The following is a 21,922-nucleotide window of genomic DNA, read 5'->3' on the forward strand; positions in this document are numbered from 1 at the left end:
TGGAAATTTTCAGCTCTGAGCAATCAAGAAGAAAATACGTGAACGCTAAATCATGAGTTTTAGCTTATAAGAGATTGAGAGTGGAGAAAAAGTCTGTTTCCATTCATTAAACCAATAACACCGCAAACAATGATGAGCCATCACCTTACATCCATGTTCTAGATGACTTTCGAGTCAAGATAGATATTATAGCATATTATCGTCCATGAATCATCGGATCTAGCATGTGGCCTGCACTACTAGTTTTTTAGCGATGGCGGTCGCACAACCGCTGGATCCCAACACGCTGTCATTCACGTCGATGGAGCAGTTCGATTTCCCCAAGCAGGCTTCCTTTACAGCAGTCAAAGCGGTATCCGTATCACAGGTTCCCTTCTGTAAGGATCCACATGTACCCTTTGCATCTCCAAAGCTCGCGAATTGGATGCCAGAGATGGTTCGAGAGCCTTGGCATGAGAGCTCCAATTTGCCACCTTCAGGCACAGAAGCGCATGCAGTTCCCACTGCAACAGTTTGGAAGTTGATAGCTGAAGGATTGCCACCCATTTCCTCAAACAAGACCAAGGTGTTGGTTCCTGAGTTGAGGAATGATCTGGGCACATGATACCTGTTACGAGAATAAGATGGAGGATAAGTTAAATATCGAAGTAAGCGAGAGGAGGGGAATAAATGATAAATGCTTGATGTAAATAAATACCATCTTTGTGTTGGGACACCACAATCGGTCCGACATTTTTCTGGTTTGTACTCTCCTCTGTAATCACATCCACCACAGTCCGAATTAGCTGTGAAGTTAGCCCAGTATCGCCCAATGCTTTGTCCGTTGATCCACGCTTGTCCCTTGCTCATACCTTGCAAGTCCACAACGACTGGTTCTTCTCCTTGCGGAAGACTGAAAGTAGTCTTGTACCATGCCAACCTCTTATTAATGGGAAGGTAGTCTGAACGCCAACTAGAGGCTAGCGGAGAGTCATCGGAGTAGATCTTCTTATTCTCTCCGTGCACACCAACCCGGTATGACCACAAGTATGATGACAAGTCATAGGTAACATTTCCCTGCCCGTTGCCATCTCCGATCAACTGAACTGGACCACCGATGATTCCAGTGGGAGACAGATCGAAGAAGGCTCCGTAGTTGGCAAGGCCGACCGTTGCGCTGAGCAGAGTGATGACATTTGCTTTTGGTTTTAGGTGAACTGGTGCCTCAAATACAAACTTGTAATTGCCACCAGTTCCATACTTGGTTCCCACATATTTTTTGTTGAAGAAAGCATGAAGAACATGACCAGTTGTGTTCACCCTCAAAGTGAATTCCCTGTTGTGCTTGATGCTTTCCTTACTAAATGGAATCCTAGCCATGTACCACAAATAATCGCTAGAATCCCCGGTTATCATGAGCTGTTCACCTAAACTCTTTGTGGTGAATGCGCCTTTTCCTTGGAGGACGTCCTTAGTTCTCTCGCCCCACCACTGCCATGTTAACTGCTGGGAGTCTGTGATCGGCTTCTTCACCATTAAGGACCTCTGTGTAGTGACTTTTGCAGTGTTGTAAGCCTCGTTTTTGCAGTCGAGGAGGATGCTGACAGACCACCCAGGTACATGGTACTTGTTTCCTTCGAATGTGACTTCAAGATCGCCAGTGTTCTTATTAACCACGAAGCAGCCCGAAGTTCCATTAGTAGTGTATTTTGTAACCCAAGCGTCAGCTTGTAAATCTATTCTTGAAGCCGCCCCCTGGGTGAGAAGCTTCTCCATGGATTTGAGGGCAGAATGGAGTTGCTTGAGATGACCCCATTTGGGCTGTCTCAAATTCCCGTATTCATCCAGAGGTGCATCGTAGTCATAGGATGTTGTGATGTATGGACCTCCAGAAGTACGTCCAAAGTTGGTTCCTCCGTGATACATGTAATAGTTTTGGAAGGTTCCCCCACTTTCAAAGAATCGAGCAACTGCATAAGCAACATCCTCTGCTGGTCGGGTAGGATTGCTTCCTCCCCATGCTTTGAACCACCCAGTCCAGTTCTCCGTCCACATCTTTGGTGTGTTGGGATTAGTAGGCTGGAATTTGTGGCAGTAGAAACCATTGCAAGTGTTGATCATCGGTGGAGGAGCATCTCCTTGTTGGCACATGATCCAGGGCACACCAACGTCAAGGGATTCCGCCATTTTTGCACACCATTTGATGTAGGCCTTTCCTTTTTCTCCGTAGCGATCAGCAACATTTCCAAACTCATTCTCAATCTGTCAAACGCAATTAAAAGGAATTAGATAGTAGGCAGAGAGTCATGAGAGGAAGAGAACGGAAGCAGAGGTGGGAATTATAAACGGACCTGTGTGATGATGATAGGGCCCCCTTGCGGTGCCAAAAGGTTTTCCTTCTTCACCATGTCTACAATCAATGTGGTGAAATTTTGCATCTCATTCTGCAAAGAAATTTACTGGTTTAAGAAAGAAACTAGAACAAGAACCAATTAGCTTATACTGAGAAATCAAAAAGACCTTATAAATTTCATTGTCCGTCCTCAGCTCAATCCCTTTCATCTGATGCAGCCACCGAGGAAATCCTCCGTAGCTCCATTCGGCACATACGTAAGGACCAATTCGCAAAACCGCATATAACCCGGCTTCTTGGATATTCTTTAAAAAGCGGATAAGGTCCAAATTTCCTTCGAAATTATACTGTTATAGAACATGGAAAAGAAATCAGAACGTATCTCAGACTGAAAGTATAATACATTCAAACACCAATAAGATCGATGAGATATAACATGCCTCACGATAGCGGGGTTCATGCACGTCCCAGAACACATACGTTTCAATTGTATCGAGACCGCCTTCCTTTGCCTTCTGGATTAGATCAGGCCACATCTGACACACAAAAACTATTTAGCATATACGACTTTAACAAGTTTCTTCCGTAAAACCAGAAACATGGTGAAGATATCTCACCTCAGCAGTGCTTCTTGGGTAATGAATGGACCCAGAGAGAAGAATTCGCCTTTCTCCATTTATTATAATAGCTCTACCGTCAGAGGAAACATCCGTTGCCAACGACAGAGAGGAAAAACAAAAACCTACTAGTAATATGAGAAGGAGATTTTGAGTTTTGATTCCCATCATCTTACCCTTCTCCTTATCAGATGAAAAGAAAAAAGAAAAAAGAAAAAAAGAAAAAAAGAGAGATAGAGAGAGAGAGAAAGAGAAAGGAACGAGAAGCTCCAATGCCAAGGGGTGTGTACTTATAGGCACATACTTAGCCTCCAATTTAGCTTATTTCCGTTGCTGAAGGAAAGAGTCAGCACTATGACCTTGCAATATTTTGTTGGCCTATAACGTGGTAAATCTGTTTGAAAGTTTGTTTGCTTACGTACCCTAGATATAGTGTTTCTTAGCTGGAATTGCCAAACCTTAGAAGTTTGTTCTTCTTCCTGGACCAACAATGGCACCCAACTTTCCTCGTTGTTGATTATTACCGACTTCCTCCAGGAAATTTGACTTTTCTCAGCAATATTTTTCTTCGAGAAAATGAATTTTCCTCTAAGAAAGGTATTTTTCAACAATTTTTTTTTTTTGCCGAGAGTAACCTGACAAAAATTATTTTAAGTGAAAACAATTATCACTGACAATAATAAAGAATTTCTTATCAAAATTATTTTGTCGATAATTAATTTAATTGTTTTTTTATAAAATTAGTTAGTAGAATTTTTCATCAAGAATTATTTCTAATTAATTTTAAACTTAATTCCCTGCAAATTTTATTTTCTTATAATTTAATAATTTTTCGCCTAGAACATTAGTTTTAATCAATATTAAAAAATAATTCTCGCTCATAAAAATATTTTAATTATTTTATAATTTTAAAAATAATTTCTCAAAGAATCATTTTAATTAATATTTAAAAAAATTATTTCATTGAGAATTATTTTTATTTTTATATCTTTATATTTTTATTTTTTCGTGTATTAAAAAATAATTTTAAAAGTTCAAAATTTTAAACACAAATATATATATATATATATATGTGTGTGTGTGTCTCTCTCTCTCTCTCTCTCTCTCTTAAGACCCCTCAATACCCTTGTATGTCATACCCTAGAACAATATTTTTATCATCTACATACACAATGAGCATAACAATTTTTTTTATTACCTTTTATATAATTTTATCTTTCTTATAGATGATAGATTTAATTTAAGAAAAATTATTATAACTTTCGTATGTTGTTTTTCACTAGAGAATATGCAGGGGTTGGTACGAGAAACATAAGAGGTTGGTCAACAGGTTGATGAGTGTGCCATTGAATGTCGAGTTTGTGGAGTTAGATCTGGATATGTTAAGGAGTTGGGTTTTGCTCAACCGCCTATACTTAGGATGACATAACCATCTTTGTCTCAATCGACTACACATATAGAGGAGTTGTGGGAAAATAAAGAGGTGTTGTCCCAAACTCAAGAGCAACTGAATACTCTACACAATGAGTACAAAAATAAGGTAAAAAAACATAGAGGAGAAGATGTATTGGTTCTTTCAACAAATGCAAACTCAAAGCCAGCTACCTCCAAATCCTCCCACATATGGTGTATACGTTTTTTACTAGTTTTGTATAATTTTTACATTTTTATAATTTATTAAGTTAGACTAAGCTCAATGTTGTATCGAACATTATAGAGATGGATGAAAAAGAAATGGAGGGATTAATGGCATTGTTGCTTGGGAAAGAAGGGAGAGATAGAAACTTGTTTGTGTCAAGAGGAGTAAGAGAAAAAAACATCGTTTGGAGAGAAGAACCAATTAGAGAGAAATGTTGACAAATAGTTTCCCTATGAGATGAAATAACCATGAGTTTTAGAGACCATATTGAGAGATTAGGATTTGATATTTTGAACTAGAATTTTGAAATCCAAATCTTATTAATTGATTAACAATTTACAACTCACATACATGTTTTCTCAACATCACTTTAGTGATTGTAAGAAAAAATCTGGTCATAAACTTGAGTGATCCTATGTTGGAGAGAATATTTGGTGTACTCTATGATGAGTTGGTTGTGTTGAGTGATTTGTTGATTTGCTTGTTCAGGTGTCTTACTTATGTAGCATTAATGACACAGAAGACTGACATTTGACTTGGATGCCTTCTTTTGACTCCTATTATAGGCAAGCAAGGCATGTCATCATAAGAAAGCCCTATTTGGCTTAATCAAAGTCGTAGAGTTTGATTTAAAATTTTTAGCGCAATTGTAATGGCATTTGGCTTTGTTAGGAACTCCTCAATTAGATAATTTTGTATTCATTCATAAAGTTAATAAAAAATTGTTATGCTCATTGTGTGTGTAGATGATAAAAACATTGTTCTAGGATATGACATACAAGGGTATTGAGGGGTCTTAAGAGACATCTAAAAAGCCATTCCAAACTATAGTCATCAAACACCTCAACTACTTTCTTGGTGTTGACTTTGCAATGAAAAAGTTAGGTATTGTTCTCCCTCAAGAAAAATTATATAACTAATTATTTGCTTATTGAAACTGGTATTCTAAGTGTGGAGCAAATGTATATTCAGATGTCAATGACAAATTTATATGATGAAGCCAGCCGACACCTGAAGGATAGAACTCCATATCACCTATTACTAGGCAAGTTAATTTATGCTATTATCATAGATTTGATATTATATTTGATATTACTATTGTGATCAATTCATGGAGAACTTGTGGAAATACATATTGATGTTGTACGCCATTGTGAGTCAATTCATCGAGAACTTGAGGAAAATTTATATGATGAAGCCTGCCGACCACTGAAGGATAGAACTCCGTATCACCTATTAGTAGGCAAGTTAATTTATGCTATTATCATAGATTTGATATTATATTTGATATTACTATTGTGATCAATTCATGGAGAACTTGTGGAAATACATATTGATGTTGTACACCATTGTGAGTCAATTCATCGAGAACTTGAGGAATATATATTTATGTTGTACACCAAATTTTGAATACTTGAAAGGAGTGCCGATTAAGGTTCTCCTATATAAAACAATAAACATCTAAAAAACGTTGGGTTTTCATGTGCTGGTTATGGTGGCTCTAAAGTGATATAAGGTCTACAATTGGATTTGTACATTTTTAGGAGGTAACTTGGTTACATGACAAAATAAGAAGCAAATTACTATTACCAAATCTAGTCTTAATATAGAATACAAAGCAATAGCCTATACAACATGCAAACTTATGTGGGCTATGTCTTTATTTGCTGAATTTGGATTTCAATTAGTTTAGTTATATGTTGATGCAATGTGATAATCGGGTACCGATCCAATTTTTCATGAGATAATTAAGCACAAAAATAACTATTTTTTTTAATTCAGGATGCATTTATGAGTGAGAAAATCGTCAGTGATCATGTTTGATTTAAAGAGCAGCTTGGCAATATCTTCACCAAAGCCTTATGCAAGAAGCCATTTGAATTTTCTTCTAAATCCTAGATATGATTGTAGGAATACTTTAAATAGAATTTCAAAACCATATATGAAATTCATAAGCCAAAATCGTAACTCCTCACATGGCGTCAACTTCCGACGAACAGAGCTTCTCGGCTTTCGTCTCCGACAAAATGTCTTGTCTATCGTAGAGGCTCGTCGATGGTTACGTTCAGGTATACCTCTGCTAGACTAGACCCCATTTTATAGCCTCCTCTCCATCAAAGGAGACCACCAAACCGACGGGAAACCGTAAGATCGTAACCGGTGACCACCATCAATGGAAAATTGTCCGACGGATGGGTCACTTAAGTGACGGATCGTGAACCGTCTAGGTGACGGTTCGTGAACAGTCTTACATTCTCCCACTTGACCCATACGTCTACTTAATGTGTATCATTGATACATCTTCATGAATGTTTTTCATAGATATAATATCCTGTTGAGCACCTAGCCAATACTACCAAAAAGATCGGCCTGTTAGGAGCAGAAGACATAGGTACTTAACCCAGGACCATAACATCACACCCACCTTCACGAGCCGACGACCACGACGGCCACACTCTAGCGACGACTAACTCTAGTTTCTGCTAGGTCACCCCCTCCGCTCAAGACTCACGCCGCTGGGATTCAAACTCGCGACGGAGCGCCTGCTCTGATACCAAATGTTGAACACCTAGCCAATATTACCCAAAAGACCGGCCTGTTAGGAGCGAAAGACATAGGTACTTAACCCAAGACCATAACATCACACCCACCTTCACGAGTCAACGACCATGGCGGCCACACTCTAGTGGCAGCCACACTCTAGCGGCAGCCACACTCTAGCGACGGCCCACTCTAGCGATGACCCACTCTAGTTTTTGTTAGGTCGCCTCCTCCGTTCAGGACTCTCGCCGCTCAGGACTCACGCCGCGGGGATTCAAACTCGCGATATAGCTCCTGCTCTGATACCAAATGTTGAACATCTAGTCAATACTACCCAAAGGACCGGCCTGTTAGGAGCGGAAGACATAGGTACTTAACCCAGGACCATAACATATCCTTATACTCAAACAAATAAGATTAAATTACATGAATCGTGACAGTAAGTCCTTTTGAGTAAGTATTACCTTCCACATATTACAATGCAACTGTCTCCTTTGAAGGAGAACCTTATGTGTCACATTTCTTTATGAATGAACTTGCATAATGCTCATTCAAGATCATCTTATATTGTCATTCTCTAAATTTTATGTATACAACCAAAAAAGAGAAGACACAAATGAACTCAATGGAGTTTTTCATTGACAAAAATTGCGATGCAAACATAAAGAGAATCTCAATTACAGAAATTACTTACGAGAACTGAGTCTCATATGTTCAACATGTCCCTTATAAACAGCAGGTGGTAGACCTTTTGTGAACGAATCATTGATCATTAATCTGGTATTGATGTGTTCCACAACTACCTTGTTTGCTTTGACATGTTCTCAAATAGCTAAAAACTTTATGTCAATATGTTTACTACGACTTCCGCTCTTATTATTCTTGGCCAAAAACACTATTGTGGAATTGTCACAATAAATCCTTAATGGCTTAGAAATGGTGTCAACAAACTCTGCTTTTGTGGTAGAAGTAGCAATCAAAGATTGTTTTGCACTTCTCCAAGAAATGACCCCTCCAGCTAATAAGAAGACATATCCCGATGTCAACTTTCTCGAATCAAGGCAGCTAGCAAAATCAGAGTCTAAATATCCAATCACTTCTAGATGATCAGATCGTCTGTACGTATGCATGTAGTCTTTAGTCCTATGAAGGTATCACATGACATTCTTTGCAGCTTTCCAATGGTCCAAATCGGGATTACTTTGATATTTGCCCAACATTCCCACTGCATATGTTATGTAGGTCTTGTGCAAACCTGAGCATACATTAAACTCCCAACTGCGGAAGCATATGGAATATTTTTCATTTGTTCCCTCTCTAAATTATTTCGTGGACGTTGTTCCAAACTTAATTTGTCACCTTTGACAATAGGAGCAACACCAAATGAGCTATTATTCATACGATATCTCTATAGAATTTTGTTGATATAGGCTTCTTGAGACAATCTTAATATCCCTTGGGATCTGTCTCTATCAATATTTATGCCTATGACATAAGCAACTTCACCCATATCCTTCATATCAAATTTCAATGAGAGAAATCGTTTGAGCTCATGAAGTAATCCTAAATCACTTGAAGCAAGTAGAATATCATCTACATATAGTACTAAGAAAATTATTTTGTACCCACTGACCTTATGGTATATACATTGCTCCATGATATTATTCGTAAACCCAAATGAAGAAATAACATCATGAAATTTTAAATACCACTGACAAGAGGCTTCTGTGAAATGTAATAGGATCATTTTTAGCACAAATGTCTATGTCAAATTCTTGAAAGTACACTTCATAATCTGAAGAATTGCAGGTTTCCTAACTCTTGAAGATCTTCTTAATGGTACTTTAACATTTTCAAGTTGAGAATGTTGAATAACATGATCTATAGGAGTATCCTCGCGATGAGATGGGTCTTCAACTATTGGTTGTACTTGAATAATTGAATCCTGATGATTTTTATGAACAACAACCAATCTATCTGAAGTTGTAAAAGCAGGTGAAGTACTTGTATGCTCCTCAAAAACTAAATTTCGAGGTTGGCTACTCCCACTAATCTCATCATTCTCAAGGAACCTTGCATTCTTAGATTCGACAATTCTTGTCGAACGAGATGGACAGTAAAATCTATATCCCTTGGCCTTTTCTACATAGCCAATGAAATGTCCACTGACTGTTCTAAAGTCTAACTTTGTCTCATGTGGATTGTAAAGCCGAACTTCAACTGGACAACCCCAAACATGTACATGCCTTAAAGGACCAGGCAATTGTCCTTTTTTAGTGTACCTTCCATAATATTCACCACCTCTATCTGACCTCACGATTTTGATTTGTTTACTTAATTGTTTCTCTACTTTTGCTTTATAGACCTCAAAAGCATCTAATGCTTCACTTCTATCATAAAGCAGATAGATATGCATATATTGTGTATGGTCATCAATACAGGTAATGAAATACATCTGACCATTGAAACATGGATCATAAGGACCTAAAATATTAGTGTGTATGATTTCTAAGACATCAGAAGTCCTCTAGGCACCTTTCTTGTACTTTTTGGTTTGCTTTCCTTTAATGCAATCCACACATGTACTAAAATCAATAAAATCAAGAGCCTCAAGGACTCCATCATTAACTAATCTTTTAATTCTATCAATGGAGATATGACCTAATCTCCTATGCCATAACATGGAGGATTTCTCATTTAGAATATTTCTCTTAATGCCAACATTAATACCATGCACAGTAGTAAGACTGCAATCAAATGTAGGGTTTAAAGAAGTTTGAATAATCCTTCTTCCAAAATGCCATTTCGACAAGAAAATGGTCTTTATACAAATGAAGGGAATTTCCAAGGAAATTAAAATTGAATCCAAAGGGTAAAAGTTTGGAAACTGAGAAAATGTTTCTAGAAAAAGATAGAACATAAAATGTCCTTTCAAGGTCTAAGACAAAGCCGGACTTTAGGACAAGTCTGAAAGTTCCAACCGCCTCTACATGTGAACCTATCTTGTTTCCTGAATAGATGGAGCATTCACTTGGCGTCAATTTTCGTTGGTTCAAGAGACCCTGCATGATGTTGGCAACATGGATTGTAGTACGAGAATCAATCCACCAAGTGTTATAAGAAGCATGAGTAATATTAGATTCAAAACACACTAAGGAACATATTTGGGGTATCAGGGTGTTCGCTAATGCCTTATCGGAATTTTCAAATTGTTCCTAAATAGCTTGAAGATATTCCTTGGCTTTGGCACATTCAGGAATAGATCCACGAATACTCTTCGCAATATGAGACTTAATAAACATCAAACTTAATCGATTAGATCGCTCCCAAAGTTCAAATGATGTTTTCCCAATTTGGGTATTGGATTCCGTGGGTTTCGGAGGTTCATCCACTCTAAGTGCCAAGTCAAGATTCATGCACCCTAATAATAGGAGAAGTTTCTCCTTCCACTCAATATAATTTTCTCCATTTGGGGGGGGGGGGGGGGGGGGGGTTAGTCTACTTTGAACTTTAATTGAAGTGAAGAATTGAATTGAACTTCAATTAATTGATTCAACTTCAACTCATCCTTGGGTGTTAGTGTAGACAAGTTTAAGTGCACTGGAAAACATATTCTAGCATTAGTGCTCCCAAATGAAAAGTATGATATAAATAAGAGAATGATTAACATTTTATAATATACTAAATAGAACATATATCTAAACAGATAATTAACCAAAATAAACATGGTTACTATATTTATAAGTGATTTAATGTGTATTATTAGAATATATTAATATCCTAATTAATGAAAAATTATATTATATTACTTATTGATTATATTTTATTATAAATTAATACAATAATGATGTGTGACTAGAATAAATTATTAAACATAAATAAATAAAATAACATAAGTGAATATAATAAATAAATAAATTATTTTTTACTAGCATAAGATATGTTTTAACATTAAAACCCACTAATTTAATAAAGTAATGAAAAATTAATATAATAAATAAATATATATTTATCAATAACATAATATATATTTTTATGTATTATTAATTAATAATATATTGTAAAAAACTTTAAAACCATTGGTTTAATTAATTATAGCAATAGGATAATTAAACTAAAATAATTTATCAAATATTTATTTTAAAAATATTTTAATTGTGACTATTAAATGACTAATTTAATATAATAATTATAATTATTTTATAAATAAAAATTATAAATTATTATTCTAATGATGATGGTGTAATTTTTCCTAACTTAGCAAAAATTAAACCATCGTCTTCCTCACGGCGCGCATCGTCTTCCTTAGCGACAGGCTAGTGGGCACCGGCGACGGCGGCGGACCAATGGGCCATGGCGACAAAGGCGGCATTCCGACGGTACGCCAAGAGTGAGAAGAGAGGGAGGCCGAGAGGCTCTGCGATAGAGGCTCAACCTCCCATACTCTGCGATGGAGGACGAGAGGGAGAGGAGAGGGAGGCCGAGCAGGAGGTAGGCCGATGGGAGGGACGGAGGGAGGGAGGGAGAAAGAGAAAAAAAAATTGGCCGAAGGATGGGGGGAAGGAACAACGCGCGCTTCAATGGTTGATTCGCAAAATTGGTGTGAATCCAAATTCCCCGATTTTTGCCTGAGAGAATGAAGTGATGTAATTCACTTGAAGAGTAATTCATTCTACACTAACCCATTTATCTAATGAACTAGGTTATGTGGGGGGAATTCATTCCACTTCATTGTGGACAAACCCCCCCTTAGGGGAACAATAGAGGAATCAAAGGTTGGGACAGATAAAGTTTAAAGAGCTGCAAAAAGTAGATAAGAAGCTTACTAAACATGTAATGAAGCCAAAATTTGAATATTTACCTATATAAATAATCTAAAAAAATAAATCAGCGTGTCATTGTAATATTTCCTGTGGGCATAGATTATAACACAGATGCGATTTATATCTTTTTATGATGGAACTAGAAATTTGTTTGTAAAGGAATATTTTAGGCCTATGGGCAACTAGAATTATTACTTTTTTAAAAATATTTCTTTCCCATCCTAATTAATCACATAAATATAACATTTACCCCATGGGGTAAAATTATTATATCTCCATGATTAATCACAATTTTTGTATGTCATTAACTTTATGTGACTAAACTTAATGTCACTAGACATTTGCATAATTAAGAATGATGTGGCAATTACTCAATTATTCAAATGTATACATAAAATATGACATAAAAATAATTGACTAAAATGAATGTCAATTAATAATCCTTATATTTAGGTCAACATAAAATATGCATAAAAAAAAACTCAAGTATGTATAATACCTAAATATTTTTTTGCACAATTATTAAAATTGCATAAAAAATAGATTACAACAATTTTAATTTATATTTTATGTGTATCCGATGAAAACACATACAACCAGACAGCCTAATGGTCAAAAGAGTTTTACTCGTGTCCTGAACGCGGGTTCGAATCCCCGCAGGCGTAGGATTTTTATTCTGTCTACCGAGTCGATTCGGCCAGCTCGCGGGTGGGGTCAGATCAACGACTTGGAACAGCCGAGCATAAATGATTCAACCCTGCCACGACTCAGCCCGTCCGAGGCAACCCAATCCACTCAACTCATCTAGCCCGACTTGCGCATCTGGTAGGAGTCAACTCAGCTCAGTCAACTCGTTATTTAAATGAAACGTTCTTATTTAAGTTTCAATTTTTATTTATTTATTTACGTGCACTGGACGTTGTCTTCAACCTCCAGCCATGCGCAGAGAGGATATTCAGCGTCCACCGTCACTCTTTGCCGGACTGCGGTCGCCGTCGTTCGACAGTGACGCTGACCTACACAGCGCTGAGCGAGGCGCCGGTTGGCTCCACAACACTGGCGCTCGCAGCGTACGCAGAGAGCTCCTCTCCACAGAAATGACTCCATATCAGAGAAGGGAGCTCTGATACCAAATGTAGGAATACTTTAAATAAAATTTTGAAACCATATATGAATTTCATAAACCAAAATCATACCTCCTGACATGACATCAACTTCCTGCGAATAGAGCTTCTCGGCTTTCATCTCCAGAGAACAGAATGTCTCATCTGTCGTAGAGGCTCGTCGAGTGTTACATTCAAGTATACCTATGCTAGACCAGACCCCCTTTTATAACCTCCTCTCCATCAAAGGAGACCACCAAACCGACATGAAACTGTAAGGTCGTAACCGGCGACCACCATTAATGGAAAACCGTCCGACGGATGGGTCACTTAAGTGACGGATCGTGAACCGTCTTACAATGATTTCTTCATATTGAAGGGAACCGTAGAAAAATAGAGTTGTATGTTTTGTTTCTTCAGATTTTCTAAACTAGGTATTTAGTTTCTTGATCTAAATGTATAATTTATTTCGTTTGTTGCCATAAGAGCATTGATGTAAATAGTGTCATAATTTGCATTATAAACAGAAATAGACTAGTCGAGGAAAAAGATCCTCTCATTTCATAATTCCACACAAACTCCTCTATCTCTTCTTCCTCTCCATCTTTACCACCTTATGCCCTATTGAGATTTCACACTCGACCCATCCTGGGTTAAGTACGATAGGCTTCCGCTCCTAACAGGCCAGTCTTTTGGGATGTATTGGCTAGGTACTTCAACAATTGGTATCAGAGCAGGACGGTTAGGGACCGCTGTTTGTTTTGGTAAAGTTATCTTGAGTTGTTAGCAGTAAGTTTTAGCTAAACAAATGGGAGAAGTTTGCTGAAGGGTAAGGCTGAACGGATTGACTACAAGAATGATTGGATCGTAGATTCGGGATGCTCAAATCATATGACGGGTGATAAACAGGAGTTGCAAAACATGTATGAGTACAAGGGAAACCGTGTGGTGGTGACAGCCAACGACTCAAGGTTATTGATAGCTCACATCGGTAAGACTATATTTACACCACGGTATAATTCCAACCAGATATCACTTCAAGATGTTTATCATGTCCCAGGAATGAAGAAAAACTTGCTATCTGTGGCTCAGTTGACGTCATCAGGAAACTATGTTCTGTTTGGTCCCCGAGATGTGAAGGTGTATTGTGATCTCAAAATTTCAGAAACACCGATAATGGAGGGGCGACGGTTGGAGTCAATCTACGTAATGTCAGCAGAGTCTGTATATGTAGATAAGACAAGGAAAAATGAGACAAGAGATCTATGGCACATGCGGTTAGGTCATGTCAGCTACTCCAAGATCAAAATGATGATGATGTTGAGCAAGAAGTGACTCAGAGCCCTTGGCAAACTGGCATGTATCAACAACCACATGTAGAAGGTGAGCCCAGTGAAATGGAAGAATCAATCCCACAATTTCAACTTCGAAGGTCAACAAGAACACGAAGGTCAAATCCCAAATACGTCAATGCAGCCGTCGCTAAAGAAGAAAGTTTGATAGAACCAGAGACCTTTGAAGAAGCATCCCTGAACTCTGAGTGGAGGACAGCTATGAAAGAAGAGATTGATGCACTTGAGCAAAATCAGACTTGGGATCTTGTGCCAAAGGCAACCAATGTGAAACCCATATCGTGCAAGTGGGTCTACAAGATCAAGCGTCGTTCAGATAGGTCAATTGAGAGGTACAAGGCACGATTGGTAGCTCATGGTTTCTCTCAACAGTAAGGACTAGGCTATGATAAAACGTTTAGTCTAGTGGCAAAACTTACAACCGTACGAGTCCTACTTGCACTGGTAGCCAACAAAGACTGGAACTTGTGGCAGATGGATGTGAAGAATGCTTTTCTTCATGGAGAGTTGGATCGGGAGATCTACATGATTCAACTGATGGGTTTTCAGAGCCAAGAACATCCTAAACATATTTGCAAGTTGCGAAAAACACTCTACGGATTGAAACAAGCACCCAAGGCGTGGTATGGTAAGATTGCTGAATTTTTAACGTGAAGTGGTTATTTTGTAACACCTGCAGACTCCAGCTTGGTTGTCAAAGCCAATGAAGGAAAAATAGCTATTGTGTTAGTGTATGGGGATGATTTGATCTTAACTGGTGATAATGAGGCAGAACTTCTTCAGACGAAGAAGAATCTATCAGTTTGTTTCCAGATGAAAGAACTTGGCCAGCTCAAGCACTTTCTTGGTCTAGAGGTTGATCGCACACAAGAAGGAATATTTCTCTGTCAACAGAAATATACCAAAGATTTGTTGAAAAAGTTTGGAATGCTTTAATGCAAGTTGACGTCTACGCCGATGGAGCCAAATGCCAAAATGTGTGCACTTGAAGGAAAAAATTTGGAAGATGCGACGATATATCGACAATTGGTAGGTAGTCTGATCTACTTAACCTTGACTCGACGTGACATATCTTATGCAGTTGGCGTGATGAGTCGGTATATGCAAGATCCAAAGAAGCCTCATTTGGAAACAGTTCGTAGAATTCTGAGATATGTGAAGAGTACAATTGACTATGGTCTTGTGTACAAAAAAGGTGAAGACTGCAAGTTAGTTGGCTACTATGATGCTGATTATGCAGGAGATCATGACACTAGGAAATCCACAACTGGGTATGTGTTTAAGCTTGGCTCTGGAACAATTTCTTGGTGTAGTAAGAGACAGCCGACGGTATCATTGTCAACCACTGAAGCTGAGTATCGAGCAGCAGCACTGGCAGCTCAAGAGAGTACATGGTTGATACAACTGATGAATAATCTACATCAACCAGTAGAGTATGCAGTTCTGTTGTACTGTGACAATCAGTCGGCAATTCGTTTGGCGGATAATTCGGTCTTTCATGCTAGAACTAAACATATTGAAGTGCACTATCATTTTATCAGAGAAAAAAGGTTCTGCAAGAAGAAATTGAGATGAAACCGATTAAGACAGATGATCAAGTTGCGGATTTGTTCACAAAGAGTTTGAGTACAAGCAAGTTCAAAATGTTTCGCTATCAGCTCGGCACAATCCAACTAGTGACAGCTGGTGTTGAGGGGGAGTGTTGAAAATCAACACCAGTGGGCCCACCTTCTGCTTTAAGTTAAAGACGCAAAGTGCGTCGGGTATGATAAGTAGAAAGGGTGAAATAAAATCAGCAATAAAAAAAAGAAAAGAGAAACATAAAGGGGGATAATATGCGAGAGAAAAGGAAAAAGGGAAGGGCAAGAGACGTGCATCGCTGGTGCCGGAAGGGAAGGTCCTGCTGTCGGTGTCGTCGCCGTCGTAGTTGCCGCAAAAGAGAGAGTCGCAGAGGCTCGTTGTTGCCGGAATAGGGAACAGAGTGTTGTTTGCTACTGTTGCCGGAACAGAGAACAGTGTTGTTTGCTGCTGTTGCCGTAGCCGGAGCTCGGGACTCGGGACTGTTGTCAAAAGAGGTCAGGGTTGGACGCCAATGTTGTTATCGGAGATGAGAGAGCCATGGTGGCTCGCCTTTGCTGGACAGAGGGGTCGAGGAGCGACGTTGCTACTGAATAGTGTCTGTGTGTGTAGAAAGGAGGTTCTTTTTTTTTTCTCTCAAGTTTTATTTCTGTTAATACTTTATTTGTGAACTCGATTTGTGTATTTTATTATGAGAAAGTGAATTTGCCAGATGTTATGGTATGTATTTAGAATGTGGATTGAATAGATTAGCAGAATTGTGGGTGTGATTGGGAAAATTAATCCAACAATTGGTATCAGAGCTGGGCACGTCACGCCTTCGAATCCTGCCAGAGGCAAAGTGGGCGCTCCGCGGGAGGGAAGAAATGCCGAGAAAGGTTCTCCTATATAAAAAAAATAGACATCTAAAAAAACTTGGGTTTTCATGTGCCGATTATGCTGGCTCTAAAGTGATATAAGGTTTACAATTGGAATTGTATATTTTTAGGAAGTAACTTGGTTACATGGAAAAGTAAGATGCAAATTACTATTACCAAATCTAGTGTTAATATAAAATACCAAGCAATAGCCTATACAACATGCAAACTGATGTGGGCTATGTCTTTATTTGTTGAATTTGGATTTCCATTAGATTAGTTATATGTTGATGCAATGTTATAATCGGGTACCGATCCAATCTTTCATGAGATAATTAAGCACAAAAATGCCTATTTTTTTATTCAAAATGCATTTATGAGTGAGAAAATCGTGAGTGATCATGTTTGATATAAAGAGCCGCTTGGCAATATCTTCACCAAAGCCTTATCCAAGAAGCCATTTGAATTTCCTTCTAACTCCTAGATATGTATTCTTCAGATTGACGGGAATTGTAGAAAAATATAGTATGTTTTGTTTCTTCATATTTTACAAACTAGGAATTTAGTTTCTTGATCTAAATGTATAATTTATTTCTTTTGTTGCCATAAGAGCATTGATGTAAATAGTGTCATAATTTGCATTATTAATAGAAAGAGACTAGTTGAGGACTTCCTCGATCTTTTCATTTCATAATTCCACACCAACTCCTCTATCTCTTCTTCCTCTCCATCTTTACCACCTTATGCCCTAATACTTCCCTCTCAGCCTACTGAGAATTTGACCACCGGATTTGGTGGTGACAACTCACAATTGGAAATTTTCAGCTCTGAGCAATCAAGAAGAAAACACGTGAACTCTAAATCATGAGTTTTAGCTGATATGAGATTGAGAGTGGAGAAAAAGTCTGTTTCCATTCATTAAACCAATAACACTGCAAACAATGATGAGCCATCACCTTACATCCAAGTTCTAGATGACTTTCGAATCCAGATAGATATTATAGCATATTATCGCCCATGAATCATCGGATCTAGCATGTGGCCTGCACTACTAGTTTTTTAGCGATGGCGGTCGCACAACCGCTGGATCCCAACACGTTGTCATTCACGTCGATGGAGCAGTTCGATTTCCCCAAGCAGGCTTCCTTTACTGCAGTCAAAGCGGTATCCGTATCACAGGTTCCCTTCTGTAAGGATCCACATGTACCCTTTGCATCTCCAAAGCTCGCGAATTGGATTCCAGAGATGGTTCGAGAGCCTTGGCATGAGAGCTCCAATTTGCTACCTTCAGGCACAGAAGCGCATGCAGTTCCCACTGCAACAGTTTGGAAGTTGATAGCTGAAGGATTGCCACCCATTTCCTCAAACAAGACTAAGGTGTTGGTTCCTGAGTTGAGGAATGATCTGGGCACATGATACCTGTTACGAGTATAAGATGGAGGATAAGTTAAATATCAATGTAACCGAGAGGAAGGGAATAAATGATAAATGCTTGATGTGAATAAATACCATCTTTGTGTTGGGACACCACAATCGGTCCGACATTTTTCTGGTTTGTACTCTCCTCTGTAATCACATCCACCACAGTCCGAATTAGCTGTGAAGTTAGCCCAGTATCGCCCAATGCTTTGTCCGTTGATCCACGCTTGTCCCTTGCTCATACCTTGCAAGTCCACAACGACTGGTTCTTCTCCTTGCGGAAGACTGAAAGTAGTCTTGTACCATGCCAACCTCTTATTAATGGGAAGGTAGTCTGAACGCCAACTAGAGGCTAGCGGAGAGTCATCGGAGTAGATCTTCTTATTCTCTCCGTGCACACCAACCCGGTATGACCACAAGTATGATGACAAGTCATAGGTAACATTTCCCTGCCCGTTGCCATCTCCGATCAACTGAACTGGACCACCGATGATTCCAGTGGGAGACAGGTCGAAGAAGGCTCCGTAGTTGGCAAGGCCGACGGTTGCGCTGAGCAGAGTGATGACATTTGCTTTTGGTTTTAGGTGAACTGGTGCCTCAAATACAAACTTGTAATTGCCACCAGTTCCATACTTGGTTCCCACATATTTTTTGTTGAAGAAAGCATGAAGAACATGACCAGTTGTGTTCACCCTCAAAGTGAATTCCCTGTTGTGCTTGATGCTTTCCTTACTAAATGGAATCCTAGCCATGTACCACAAATAATCGCTAGAATCCCCGGTTATCATGAGCTGTTCACCTAAACTCTTTGTGGTGAATGCGCCTTTTCCTTGGAGGACGTCCTTAGTTCTCTCGCCCCACCACTGCCATGTTAACTGCTGGGAGTCTGTGATCGGCTTCTTCACCATTAAGGACCTCTGTGTAGTGACTTTTGCAGTGTTGTAAGCCTCATTTTTGCAGTCGAGGAGGATGCTGACAGACCACCCAGGTACATGGTACTTGTTTCCTTCGAATGTGACTTCAAGATCGCCAGTTTTCTTATTAACCACGAAGCAGCCCGAAGTTCCATTAGTAGTGTATTTTGTAACCCAAGCGTCAGCTTGTAAATCTATTCTTGAAGCCGCCCCCCGGGTGAGAAGCTTCTCCATGGATTTCAGGGCAGAATGGAGTTGCTTGAGATGACCCCATTTGGGCTGTCTCAAATTCCCGTATTCATCCAGAGGTGCATCGTAGTCATAGGATGTTGTGATGTATGGACCTCCAGAAGTACGTCCAAAGTTGGTTCCTCCGTGATACATGTAATAGTTTTGGAAGGTTCCCCCACTTTCAAAGAATCGAGCAACTGCATAAGCAACATCCTCTGCTGGTCGGGTAGGATTGCTTCCTCCCCATGCTTTGAACCACCCAGTCCAGTTCTCCGTCCACATCTTTGGGGTGTTGGGATTAGTAGGCTGGAATTTGTGGCAGTAGAAACCATTGCAAGTGTTGATCATCGGTGGAGGAGCATCTCCTTGTTGGCACATGATCCAGGGCACACCAACGTCAAGGGATTCCGCCATTTTTGCACACCATTTGATGTAGGCCTTTCCTTTTTCTCCGTAGCGATCAGCAACATTTCCAAACTCATTCTCAATCTGTCAAACGAAATTAAAAGGAATTAGATAGTAGGCAGAGAGAGTCATGAGAGGAAGAGAACGGAAGCAGGGGTGGAATTATAAACGGACCTGTGTGATGATGATAGGGCCCCCTTGCGGTGCCAAAAGGTTTTCCTTCTTCACCATGTCTACAATCAATGTGGTGAAATTTTGCATCTCATTCTGCAAAGAAATATACTGGTTTAAGAAAGAAACTAGAACAAGAACCAATTAGCTTATACTGAGAAATCAAAAAGACCTTATAAATTTCATTGTCCGTCCTCAGCTCAATCCCTTTCATCTGATGCAGCCACCGCGGAAATCCTCCGTAGCTCCATTCGGCACATACGTAAGGACCAATTCGCAAAACCGCATATAACCCGGCTTCTTGGATATTCTTTAAAAACCGGATAAGGTCCAAATTTCCTTCGAAATTATACTGTTATAGAACATGGAAAAGAAATCAGAACGTATCTCAGACTGAAAGTATAATACATTCAAACACCAATAAGATCGATGAGAAATAACATGCCTCACGATAGCGGGGTTCATGCACGTCCCAGAACACATACGTTTCAATTGTATCGAGACCGCCTTCCTTTGCCTTCTGGATTAGATCAGGCCACATCTGACACACAAAAACTATTTAGCATATACGACTTTAACAAGTTTCTTCCGTAAAACCAGAAACATGGTGAAGATATCTCACCTCAGCAGTGCTTCTTGGGTAATGAATGGACCCAGAGAGAAGAATTCGCCTTTCTCCATTTATTATAATAGCTCTACCGTCAGAGGAAACATCCGTTGCCAACGACAGAGAGGAAAAACAAAAACCTACTAGTAATATGAGAAGGAGATTTTGAGTTTTGATTCCCATCATCTTACCCTTCTCCTTATCAGATGAAAAGAAAAAAAGAAAAAAAAAAAAAAAAGAGAGATAGATAGAGAGAGAGAGAGAGAGAGAGAGAGAGAAAGGAACGAGGAGCTCCATTGCCAAGGGGTGTGTACTTATAGGCACATACTTAGCCTCCAATTTAGCTTATTTCCGTTGCTGAAGGAAAGAGTCAGCACTATGACCTTGCAATATTTTGTTGGCCTATAACGTGGTAAATCTGTTTGAAAGTTTGTTTGCTTACGTACCCTAAATATAGTGTTTCTTAGCTGGAATTGCCAAACCTTACAAGTTTTTTCTTCTTCTTGGACCAACAATGGCACCCAAGTTTCCTCGTTGTTGATTATTACCGACTTCCTCCAGGAAATTTGACTTTTCTCAGCAATATTTTTCTTCGAGAAAATGAATTTTCCTCTAAGAAAGGTATTTTTCAACAATTTTTTTTTTTTGCCGAGAGTATCTTGACAAAAATTATTTTAAGTGAAAACAATTATCGCCGACAATAATAAAGAATTTCTCACCAAAATTATTTTGTCGATAATTTATTTTATTTTATTTTTATAAAATTAGTCTAATTAGAATTTTTCATCAAGAATTATTTCTAATTAATTTTAAAATTAATTCCCTGCAAAATATATTTTCTAATAATTTAATAATTTTTTGCCAAGAACATTATTTTTAATCAATATTAAAAAATAATTCTCTGTCTTAAAAATATTTTAATTATTTTATACTTTAAAAAATAATTTCACAAAGAATCATTTTAATTATTATTTTAAAAAACATTATTTCATTGAGAATTATTTTTATTTTTATATATTTTTATTTTTATTTTTTTCGTGTGTTAAAAAATAATGTTAAAATTTCAAAATTTTAAACACACACACACACACATATATATATATATATATATATATATATATATATATATATAGAGAGAGAGAGAGAGAGAGAGAGAGAGAGAGAGAGAGAGAGAGAGAGAGAGAGAGAGAGAGAGAGAGATCCAAAATATATCTAAAAAGGTTTTATGATGAGGGACCAAGTTGGGAAGAGCTAGAGCTGCCTAGGTGTTGTGAGGATGATCTAAGATCAACAAAAGGAGGTAAGATACCAAGAGAAGCTAACAAACCCATCA

The 21,922-nt window shown here is 38.5% G+C and overlaps 3 protein-coding genes across 3 annotated transcripts; 1 reads left to right on the forward strand and 2 right to left on the reverse strand.

Annotated features, from left to right (window-relative positions):
- Positions 1-219: 219 nt before the first annotated feature.
- Positions 220-3,117, reverse strand: LOC137956585 (beta-galactosidase 7-like). Its single transcript, XM_068804128.1, has 6 exons — positions 2,950-3,117; positions 2,773-2,868; positions 2,500-2,679; positions 2,331-2,423; positions 698-2,241; positions 220-607 (listed from the first exon to the last, which is right to left on the reverse strand). The coding sequence occupies exons 1-6, from the start codon at positions 3,115-3,117 to the stop codon at positions 220-222; spliced, it is 2,469 nt and encodes an 822-aa protein (XP_068660229.1).
- Positions 3,118-15,364: 12,247 nt separating this feature from the next.
- On the forward strand, positions 15,365-15,982 carry LOC137955089 (secreted RxLR effector protein 161-like). Its single transcript, XM_068801963.1, has one exon. It carries the CDS (start codon positions 15,365-15,367, stop codon positions 15,980-15,982), a length of 618 nt encoding a protein of 205 aa, XP_068658064.1.
- A 1,829-nt stretch (positions 15,983-17,811) lies between these two features.
- On the reverse strand, positions 17,812-20,523 carry LOC137955974 (beta-galactosidase 7-like). Its single transcript, XM_068803223.1, has 5 exons — positions 20,428-20,523; positions 20,155-20,334; positions 19,986-20,078; positions 18,352-19,895; positions 17,812-18,261 (listed from the first exon to the last, which is right to left on the reverse strand). Exons 1-5 carry the CDS (start codon positions 20,521-20,523, stop codon positions 17,874-17,876), a joined length of 2,301 nt encoding a protein of 766 aa, XP_068659324.1. The 3' UTR covers positions 17,812-17,873.
- Between the last annotated feature and the right edge of the window lie 1,399 nt (positions 20,524-21,922).

The sequence above is a fragment of the Aristolochia californica genome, unplaced genomic scaffold, assembly GCF_029961685.1.
Source record: "Aristolochia californica isolate CCGP_79_NKW_82.1479 unplaced genomic scaffold, dmAriCali1.0.hap1 SCAF_2, whole genome shotgun sequence".
Taxonomy (NCBI): domain Eukaryota; kingdom Viridiplantae; phylum Streptophyta; class Magnoliopsida; order Piperales; family Aristolochiaceae; genus Aristolochia; species Aristolochia californica.